Source organism: Populus nigra, chromosome 12 (assembly GCF_951802175.1).
Source record: "Populus nigra chromosome 12, ddPopNigr1.1, whole genome shotgun sequence".
NCBI lineage: Eukaryota > Viridiplantae > Streptophyta > Magnoliopsida > Malpighiales > Salicaceae > Populus > Populus nigra.
The window spans coordinates 9,073,724-9,085,250 of NC_084863.1; the positions used below are offsets into that span (position 1 = coordinate 9,073,724).

The 11,527-nt window shown below is 33.1% G+C and overlaps 1 protein-coding gene across 2 annotated transcripts; it reads left to right on the forward strand.

The window, feature by feature from the left end:
• The first annotated feature begins 2,008 nt into the window (after nt 1–2,008).
• Nucleotides 2,009–11,283, forward strand: LOC133670166 (ERAD-associated E3 ubiquitin-protein ligase HRD1B-like). Of its 2 annotated transcripts, XM_062090665.1 has the most exons (8): nt 2,009–2,113; nt 2,307–2,853; nt 5,233–5,409; nt 7,159–7,308; nt 7,406–7,623; nt 9,398–9,551; nt 9,981–10,254; nt 10,817–11,283. In XM_062090665.1, the coding sequence occupies exons 2-8, from the start codon at nt 2,321–2,323 to the stop codon at nt 10,979–10,981; spliced, it is 1,671 nt and encodes a 556-aa protein (XP_061946649.1). In that variant the 5' UTR covers nt 2,009–2,113; nt 2,307–2,320; the 3' UTR covers nt 10,982–11,283. The 2 variants fall into 2 exon arrangements, with proteins under 2 accessions (XP_061946649.1, XP_061946650.1); XM_062090666.1 differs by lacking the exon at nt 2,009–2,113 and having other exon boundaries at nt 2,129–2,853; nt 7,406–7,614.
• Nucleotides 11,284–11,527: the final 244 nt, after the last annotated feature.

The window sequence follows — 11,527 nt, forward strand, 5'->3', positions numbered from 1 at the left end:
TATTTTTTTGATAATTTTTACTTTAATCCTCAAACTTTTATTTTGCACGATTTGGCCTATTTGAGCCCAAATTAGCTCTCAATTACATATTTTGTTAGGAGGGAGGGTTGTATTAAAAGCTAAGGGACTAAAGTGAAAATTTTCACTTTAGTAACATGGAGGTCAGGTTGAAAGTTTTGTTAAAACATTCATTTTAATCCCTCATATTTTTTAGATATTAGATGACTAGTCTCTTGAATTTGAAGACAATATATTTTGGTACCTAACTTTATTTTTCTCTTTTTTTAGTCCTTTTCTTTTTTGAAAGAGAGAGAGGAAGACACTGGATTCCAACTTAGAGAGAGAAAGTGGCTATTGAGGAAGATTTTAACCACCAAAATGATTGATTTTTGTATCAAAATGTTCCATATGATGAAAGGGGTTACGTTTAAGTGTTTGTTTACCTTGAAAACACCTAAAACAACAACTTTGAGCTTGAGAAGAATTTTTGTTTCGGGTGAATTTTAGGTTTTGAGGTGATTTATTAGCTTTTTGGTAGCCATGTTTTGGTTTAACAAGGTCTTTAGTGTGTTTTATAGGGGTTTTGAGTAAAAAATGGGTTGAAAACGAGATTTTAGATGAAAATACAAAGGATCTTGTTCTTTTGGCCATTACATTGGCCAGATTCTAGGTTTCACAAGCGATGCGTCCTTTTTTTTTGAAATAATTAGGGTAGACAATGCGTCGTTCGCCCTTTTAAAATTTTTTTAAAAATAAAGGCATGCGTTGGGCCTGGCTTATTAGACCTCGCCACTCCTAACCTGGTTTTTTTATTCTTTTTTTAATTTTTATTTTTTTTAAAAAATAATGCATTATTTGTGTTTGTTTTTCAAATAAATTTTGGATTTATGTTTTAATTAGATTGTGATTATTTTTAAATGATATTGAGTGTGTTTAATTATTAAGAGATATATATGATTCATCTGTGATTTGTTTTCTTAATTTTATATAGATTAAATTTGTTTTTTTTATATTAATCTTTTTATAAGATTTTTCATATATACAGCCTTATATTGTTTTTTTAAATTATTTTTTAATAAATTTTATGTATATGTCGGTTTCTATTATAAATTTTATGTATTTTCTTCAAATTTATTTTGATAGAGGAATTCATTAAATATAACTAGGTAAATTACCTGTATTGCGATGTTAAATATCTTGATATTCATTTTTTGTTTAATTTCATTTCTGTTTATTGTTGATAATTTTTTTCATTGCTTTACACAATGGTTATTATGTTGTTTAATTAGATGCCCGTATAAGTTTTTCGATTTATACCTAAGAGTTTTTTTAATGTAAAAAACTACATTGAAGAATTCTGTATATTTAATTTTTTATTATGTTTTGATATTTAGGATTTGATGTTTATTCTTATGATTTTTTTTCATTAAATCTCTTATGAAAGTTTTATTGTTTTTAGTTTCACATTTCAATCCAAGTTTATAATTTTTTTTTTGTATTTGTTCTTTTGATTTTTGTCATTTTGTTAATGTTTTTATTCTTTTCAATAACTTTCAAATTTAAAATTTATCGTTGCATTTTGATTTATTTTTTTTATTGTAGTTTTAACATCCATTATTTTTATTGTAATTTTTTAATTTTTATTTTATGTTGTTTTTTTTGTGATTTTAACCTTTATGATTTTTTCATATATAGTACTTTCGATCTTATAACCTGGGTCATGATTTAAAAAGTTAGCGATAATTAACTTTTTTTGTCTTATTTTTAATATTCATATATAAATATATTATGAAATTATTTTATTCTCATTTATTTTTTGTTATGTTAACAAATAAAATCTTTAAGATATTTTTAAAATATTGTAAAGATATATTTTTATAATATTAACAAATATTTTGCATTGAATTGTTATTTTTTTATGTTATTAATATTTTATTTTTTAATAATATTATTAACTTAATAGAGTTTATTATTTTTTAATATTTTTTATGCCCAATCAAATACTGTTACGACGCGTGCCACTGTTATATATCATTGCGAACCAATAAACAAGTTCTTGCTCTTTCCTCGAGTAAACGACAAACTAACAACAGACAGATATTTTCTTAGAAAGGTCAATTATAATTAAGTTCATTCCCTTTTCTATAATTTCTATATTTTTCCTTTGAATCGGTGCTGATTCTTAAAAAGTTTCTCCCTGATTTTGATTTCAATTTTATTATTCTATTCTATCGGTTTAGGGTTTCATTATCAGTGTGTGTGTGCGCGCGCGCGGATTGTTATAATTAGGGTTTTGGATTTTGTAGATTGAGACGAAAATATGATGCGGCTGCGCACATACGCGGGCGTTAGTTCGGTGGCGACTCTAGCTATAATCTATCACGCATTTAACAGTAGAGGGCAGTTTTATCCAGCTATGGTTTACTTATCTACCTCTAAGATCAGTTTAGTGCTTCTTCTCAACGTGGGTTTAGTAATTATGTGCATTTTGTGGCAATTAACTAAGCGGCTATTCCTTGGTTCCCTCCGCGAAGCTGAAGTTGAGAGGTTGAATGAGCAGTCTTGGAGAGAGCTCATGGAAATTCTCTTTGCCATCACTATTTTTAGGCAGGATTTCTCCGTCACCTTTCTTGCCATGGTCACCGCTTTGTTGTTAATCAAGGCTTTGCATTGGTTGGCTCAAAAGAGGGTTGAGTATATCGAGACAACACCATCTGTTAACTACTTATCTCATGTTCGGATTGTTTCGTTTCTGGGGTTTCTTCTTCTCGTAGACAGCCTCTTCTTGTACTCTTCTGTCAAGCATTTGCTTGAAACCAGGCAGGCTTCTGTGTCTCTCTTCTTCTCGTTCGAGTAAGTTGACAAACGCGTATGCTTTTTCCCTTTTATTTGTTGTTTCTTTCATCACAGTCCTATTTTCTTCTTACATTCAATTGCCAGGATTGTTATGTTTTTGTTTATGCTGCTTCTTAATAGCTTTTAACCTCGTAGCTAAACTCATCAGTTGTATTACTGACTGATGTCATGTTGAGATACAGTGGAGAAAAGGGACGATTTCTGTACATTGCTGGATTAGGAGATGAAATTGTAAACTAAGTTGAACGTCATGAACTGTATTAACCTACATTGAACCTATCTGACAACCAGCATAATTAAAAACGAATATCAGCTTGCTTTATGTAATAGAAATTGCAGCTGGTAAGTGAAGGGTTCTGAACGAACAAGCTCTAAGTAGCACTTATATAGCTCTAGCTGGGTGACAGAGATACTCCAGTTTCTTTACTCTAATGGAAATGTAAAGATAATAGATTTAATAACATCTAATGACTTCTAAAGTGGTAGATCTTCTGATTGTATTCCAGTTCACATGAATGTCCTGCTTGAACTGCTGCCATAGCATGTTAGTTGGGACCATGTTTAGTTGCAAAGTAGTCAAACCCTTTGTCATTATCATTGTGCACATGAACGTTGGCATTTGTTTACGCATTTACTTGAGGTTTGTTATCATTACGTAGCCACATTTCTACTTCAGAATTGAGAGTGAATGAACTTTAAAGAATCAGTAATTTTCACATCCTGGATGGACATGCAAGAAAATTAGGCTGCTTTCTAGATGTATCACATATTTCAGCCTGAATTATTTTATATGTGTATTAGCTTTTGAAATTGATAGAAAAACAGAAATAAAACAAAATAGATAAATCAAGGGTGCCATCATATTTTTCATGACTTCTCTGTATTTTTATATGCATTAATTATTGAACTGGGAATAGTAAGGGGTGTGAATACACATGCGCATGCCAACTTTTGGAATTGGAATGTTTGTTAACTGAGGACATAGAAAGAGATGAAAGGTGTTGCAATATTGGTCTTATTTTTATTTTTTTTTCAAATTATCCAAATGGCATTTGAGGAAACAATTGGATGTTAAGGGGAGGCTTGAGAGATGCCATCTTAAAATACAGAGGAAACTTGCTAATATAGCTATGCAATTGACTATATAGATGTGCTACAAATAGTCATGTAGATGCTTCTTTGATACTTTTCATGCATTTATTGTGCCCTTGCAACTTAATTGTTTTTAACTTTGTATCTTCGACTCCAGATTGGTCAATGTGGAACTTATGGTTAAAATTGGAACCGTGGTAACGATGGAGTTGTGGTTGGTTTCAATTTACTTGGTCCATTTGACAGTTTGCATCTTCCTGGTCCTCAGTACATGGACTTGAAAGTTATCACTTTTGGTTGATAGTTCTTTCTTTGTCCATGATCTTGGAAGTTATGGGCTTGCAAATTATCAATTCGAGTGACATTTCTTTCTTTCTCCCTACTTGATCTTGGAAGTTATGGTTGATATATCATTGAACCTTGGTAATCCATTTTAACTTATCAACAGGCCCATCTGACAATTTTAACTGGTTTTTGTGATTCTGATATCAATTTCTGCTACTAGACTTGTGGCCTGATATTTATTGCAGAATTTGGATCAACTAATGGGCATGCATGCTTGAACTGATTTGCAGTAATAAGTTGAATATAGGGAAGTTGTTTGAAGCTAGTGAAGGCCCATGTTTTTGTTTTGGAAAAATCTTTAACTCCTTTCTATTATAACTTTTCTTTATGAAAGGAGAGATAAAATTTAATTTAAAGTCATATTCATGACACCTTTGTGTAATAAAGCTTCATCGTTGGGGGGGGGGGGTAGAGTTTCTGCAGGTTTGAACAAAACTGGACAGGAGTTTTCAGCATGAAATTCATTTTGATTCTATCTCAACCGGAACTTGTGCTGCAGAAAGTTAGAGATGGCGGGAATCTTAGCATGTCAAGCTCTGACTGGGAATGTGCTTGTATATCTGATAAACTTCACAGGGGTTTTCAGCTTGAAAGAAATTTTGTTTTTTTTTTATTTTTGACTGGCTCTTGTGCTACCAAAAGTGTGGTCCTGGAAAAATCAGTGACAACCATAATTTTAGCATATCGCGGTCTAATTGGTGTTTGTGATCTTCTTATGTTCAGATTTTATCTATGATTTCCCTTCTAAGTTTATCTGGATTCTGAAAATCAAATCTGGAAAATTTGGATATCATTGTTTGAAAACAAAGCATCATCAATTTTGACCTCTATGCTTATGAAATTACTCAATTCTACACTTTAGGAATACATTTGTTTACAATTCGAAATTCCTGTGTTCTTTGTTGCCATTGCATTAATGTCTACCATTTTGAATCTTAGGTACATGATACTGGCGACAACAACTGTGTCAACATTTGTAAAATATGTTTTCTATGTGAGTGACATGCTTATGGAAGGACAATGGGAAAGAAAGCCTGTCTACACCTTCTACATGGAACTTGTTCGGGACTTGCTGCACTTGTCTATGTATTTGTGCTTCTTCCTTGTCATTTTCATGTAAGTAATCAAGTTTGATGTTGATTCTCATTCTGGCATCTTGTATATATGAAAAGTATTTGTAGTTTACGTACCCTATTTGCCCACATGGACATTACTTTGATAGTATACACATTCAATGTTATAGACATTGACATGCTGCAATGAGAGTATTTGACTACATATAGATCTAACACTTGTGAAGGATGCAATGTGATATTGACTTGCAAACCTGTTTTCATTATGATGAGTTGAAGATGGACATATTTTACTTGGCAACTATTGTAACATCTTCCTACTAATTTTTTTAGGAGTGATGTTATCTGGCTTGTAGAGCTTTTTGACTAGTAGGATGTGTATTTCAAGTATCTTTTTTTAAGGTTGGATGGAAAAAATAAAGGTCATCTCCATTGTTATAAAACACAGATATGATGTTATAGATGCTGGCTATTGCGGGTTAGATATGATAGTCATGGCAGTTTTAGGTGTGATATTATTTTTTTTTGGTGGTTATTGGAGCTGTTTTGATCAATTGAATGATGGGCTGTAACATAGTCCTAAAATATATTATGTGATGGCATGGTGCATAGCAGAAGACATTTAAAACCATGCCGATCCCTTGTTTTAATCTTGGTTTCAGGAAGTGACTTCTATCTACTGAGAAACTCAAATTGTTTTGTCACATAGCTAAAGAACTGTGGTTCAAAGTCCAGTTTATGGAGAATTGGACAATATGTTTGACAAATTTTTAATGGTTATTTTCTTTGATTTCTCTTGAAAATGACTTGTTTTTTTAATCTTAGACAGGTGTGTGTGCATGCATACATACACATGTATTGTATGCACATTCACAGATATATCCACATTATCTATTTACTTTTACATTTATTTTGAAACACAACCTGGTAATAACTAGAAAGGAACCTCGATGGCAAGTGTCACACTTTCTATACTTCTGAAACTGGTGCCAGAGAATATATTTGTGCCACAAATTATATGCGCATAGATCTTGTGTGAAAAAAATTAGAAAGGGTGGATTTTGAAAACATGGAAGTGGCTTAACAAGAAAGTAGTTAGTGTGCTATTGGGGAACTATTTAAATTTCCGTAGAACCCTCTTTTGCTGATCCATCTTATCATTGCACGCCCACACATGTACATTCATCTCTTCTCGGAATGACATTGAGATTACATCTTAGGTTGACTTGTTATTGTCACTTTATCAAAATTGATTTTCAATCTATTTATCTTGAAGCCCCTTATGGGACTGAAAGTGCATTATAAATGCTAACTCAAATTGATAATCCAAGGCTACATCATCATAAGTCTGTATGCACTACAAACATAGCTGCCTTGATTGGAAAATGTTCTTGCTGGTATAGGACATTGAAATTGTACTATAGGAAAAATTTGTTTGATGTGTAAATTGCAATAAAATTGAAAGTGAGTGTTGCAGAAAGCAATGGGGATAGCGGCCAAGAATCATGTGTTGACTTGATGCCTAAATATTTCGAATTGTTGCAATTTTTGTTGTAGTTGTTTGCTTATATGGATTTTGTTTTAAATCGTTTATTAATAATTTGTATTACAATCAATGCATTTGTTTATTTATTTCAATGTGTTTGTTTATTTATTTATTTCATACCACTAGATTTTTTTTTTCTTTCGATTGTTTGCAGATATTTTAATATGTTTAAGTTATGCACTGCACATTAACCCTATACTTTTTGATATATTTGTTCCTTGAATAAATCTGAGTTTGTTTATGCAGGAACTATGGTGTGCCTTTGCACTTAATACGGGAGCTTTATGAGACATTCAGGAATTTCAAAATTCGTGTTGCTGACTACATTCGTTATCGGAAGATCACTTCCAATATGAATGATCGGTTTCCAGATGCAACAGCCGAAGAGCTTAATGTGTGAGTTCTAAACCTTCTTTAGCATTTATGTTTATGACACTTTATTGAATGCTCATTTGTATCAAGATTCTCAGTTTTTGTTTCTCATAATGTTCAGAAGTGATGCAACCTGTATTATTTGTCGTGAAGAGATGACCACAGCCAAAAAGTTAATCTGTGGACATCTTTTTCATGTTCATTGTCTGCGTTCGTGGCTGGAGCGACAACATACTTGCCCTACATGCAGAGCCCTAGTTGTCCCACCTGAAAATGGTGCAAGTACAGCTGGAGGACAACATGGAGCACAGCCAGATACTCATCAACAGGGTAATTATGGTGACATATCTTTACCAACCCTCTTCTTCTTAAGCTTATTTTACCAAGAAGCTATAATAATAAATCATGTTACTTTAGCATTGTTTTTGATTGAATGCACACTCGGAAATGGTGAATTGTTTTTGCAGAAAAATTTATTATATGTACTAATGTGGCAGCTTTGTAGAAGTCAGCAAATTGGTGCTATTTGTTAACTTTGTGAATGCTTTTCATGCACATGATTGCATACTGACTTGTACACTTTTAATGGGTTTTACAATATAGACATTGATGTTGAATTTACTTTCTTTTCTCTAGGTCACTATCTAGGATTTGTAGTTCTTGAACATGAAACTTGATGAATTTGGAAGAAATATGTGGGAGATGAATCATTTAAAATCCTCATCGTACTTAATAGATAGAGGCTATCATTATAAATCAGACTGCTACTTCACCCCTGCCATCCACCCCCTGTGTCTTTCCTATGGGAGAAAAAAGAGAGAATTACAAAGAACAGCCATATGATTAGACATGTGTCACCATATGACTTTCTTATGATGATTGAGTTCTATGAGGTTTGGTTTGATGGCTTTCTTATCTTTGCTGTCAAAGGTAATGAATGTGAAAACATCATTGGATGTTAAATAAATAGACAGCAAAATGCTGAGTTGATTTTGTAGTTACACTGTTATATTCACCATTTTTTAATTGAAATCGTGAATAATAATACTGGTATCTTCAGCATTATTGTTAGACACCCCACCTAGCTGCCTCAACGCCGCAAGGTGAGGCAATATGATTTGGTGCTGTCTAGCCAAGGGACACTCACCTTAGCCTCTCTTTTTTTTTGTTACTTATGTCCACTCTTACAATAATTCTCTATTTTAACTTTATATAGCTCATGAATGAGGGTTACTATTGTAAAAGAACCAAGGAGTCGAGCATTTTATTATCTACTAAAGACAAAAAAAAAGAGCATTGAAGATGTCAAGATAATTAAAATATTTTGGTGAGTTCCCATGTGAGAGCCACCTCTACAATGCCAACTGGGCAGTCACTTTGGATGAGACCATTCCATCCTAACTCTGTCTTGGTAACACCCTCACTGGTTCAAAAGTTGTGGAATCTTCAATTATGTGAATAAATGGTGTCTACCATGCCTTGTTGCATTAAAGCCCCCTTGTGCCATCAATGACTATGGCATTCTATGGAATTCAACTTACAGCTTCATTAATTTAATGGAGAAGGTAATGGGGCAATGGAAGGTATCTCATTGAAAAACTATAGAATGAAAATTGGAAAGGAGCTCAACCACATGGATGTGGTATGAAAAAGGCCATTATCCTACAAACACAAAGGATGATCTACCTGAAATGAAGGAAGGAACATTGAGGATTCAACTGTGTTCAGAAACCAGATTTCAGAAGTGATTTTAGCCAATTTCCCTTTTTGTGCATAATGTGTTGTTATTTGACTGTTAGTCTGATGTGATCAGAAGCCAGCTTCATCCACAGCCATTAATCAGCTATGGAATCATGCAGTCTGATTAACATAGGAAGCCATGCATTTTTTTTTAATATTTTCCTTGGATTGAAATAGCACTGCATGGATAAAAAAAAATCGCAATTTTCCTTGTAGGATGTATTTTCCTTTTCCCTTTGTTATTCAGTGTTCTTTTTTTAAGTTATGTTGTTGGAGCAAGCATAGAAACTTAACGTTTATGATTATATAATTATTCAGTGAAGCTGACTTCTTGTTTTGAATTTCATTAGCTAATTGTTGAAATTTTGTACAGGAATAGGCACTGTAACTACTGCAGCTCAGGTTTCAGCTGGTGGTGTGGCTGATGATAGTTTGATCCAGAATCAGGTCAGACTCCAAGCTGCTGCTGCTGCTGCTTCTTTATACGAGAAGTCATTCACATATCCTTCAGCAAACACTCCAGTGTGGTATGCCCTTCTACCCAGTAGTAATATCTATATATTAATAAACAGCATGTGCACTGGGTTTGATCTTGGTTCTGTTAACTCATCTTATATATGATTTGTATGCCTGTGGGTGTCTACTCTCATACAGATGCATGCATGCTCCTTGCACTCTTGTTTTCAATCTTATGTCAGATTTTGAAATGGACTCGAAACTTGGCACCTCAGAAACATATTCTTGTAATTATTGTGCTGAAACTAGATGCGACAAATTTCTTGAGGTTCTATACGCTTAATTACTTTCTGCATTCCCCATCCTACTGTTTACTTTTTCAGACATGATGAAGGCCCAGGCTGTCTATTCCTATATTTATGTCCTCTTGCAACCAATTTGTGGTTCCAACTAGTGGCTATAGTCGAATTTTGGAAAGAACTAATCCTCAGTATTTGCAGGTCTCCTGGATATGCCTTAATACCTCAAGTTCAAAGACCTTTGGCTGACAGGACTACCGTGGAGTCAGGTGGAGAGCAAGGTTTCATTGGACAACAACACCTGCAGTTTTCTATCCATGGTGGGCCACCAAACTTGTCCTTTCCTCAACTTCCCCACTGTGTCTTTATCCCCTTTCAGGCACCTAGTGCTAGTGTGTATCAGGGAGAGAGAGCGGGCAGTACACCAATCTCTAAGTTGGAAGCTCAGAAAAATTTTCTTCGACACCAGATTGAGGTATCATTAAGTGCAGTTTACAGATTCTTTTCTGTCCCTGGTTGTTTTTATTATTATTTTGGTTTGTGTTATGCAATGTTGAACGAGTGAGTCTTATTTGTAATATTGGTAAGATTCTGATTCCAAGTCTTTTTCCATGTAATTGTTACTTGTTATTCAATGCATAACAAGGCTAATTATGTAAATACTGTGGCCTGACTTGAGTTTGTGAAAAATCACAAAATCAGAAAATATCCAAATGTGCCTTTTTTCATGTTTTGAAATTCTGGAAGAAAGCTTTTATATATTTCTATGTTGAGTTGTGAATTAAACAAGTTGATACAACCTTGTTTGTGGGAATTGGTTGTCCTATATGAACTATATCATCAAGACAGATTATTAGGTGCTCCATATGTAAATGTATTGCTCCAATCACCTGTTTAAATATAATTTCTATAGTAGATTAACAATGCATTGGTTCTAGTTAATTGTCTCTGAGCTTAAATATTTGGCATTTTAAGCAAATTATGTTGGTTTCTCAGTGACATGTTTCTCATGCTCAGCCTTTTGCCCTTTTCAATAGGTCCTGCAAAGTCAGCTCCAACTACTACAGAAGCCAGAGACTGAGGAAAGCACGCTTTTGGCACCCACAACATTGCCAGACAATAAAGACAAGACTGCTGGATCATCATCCTCTGTATCAGAGTCTGGTCGTCATGCAGAGATTGGAGAGACTGATCTCTCCTGATGCATAATCCTCAAGTAACTGCATTATGATGTCGAGAATAAACAGTGTTGATACATATAGGGAAAAGAATTTGAGAGACGTAGGGGCAGTGAGAAAAAGCAGGGAGTTAACATCCATCTCCCTCCCTCCCCATTTTTTTTTCTTTCCATAGTACAAGTTAAAATCGTACAATTTTTCTCCAAGTTAGGCATCGATTATTTACTGGAAATATTTACTGGAAAGTAGGTTTTTTTTAGAAAATAAATTGTTGAAAAGTAAATTATTTTTTGATGTTTAATAGTATCATGAAAAATTAAAAAATATTTTTCAATGTTTGGTTATGTCATGGAAAATGAGTTGAAAAATAAAAAGAAATAAATCTTATAAATTAAAAAGTTGAATGAGAAAAAATTTTTAATTTAATAAATTATCTCAAATAAAATAAATAACAATAAAAAATAATAAAGAATAAATCTAATAGATTAAAAAGTTAAAAAGATAATAAAATTTTTAAAAAATATATAATTTCATTAAATATTTTAAATAAAATAAATAAGAATTAAAAGA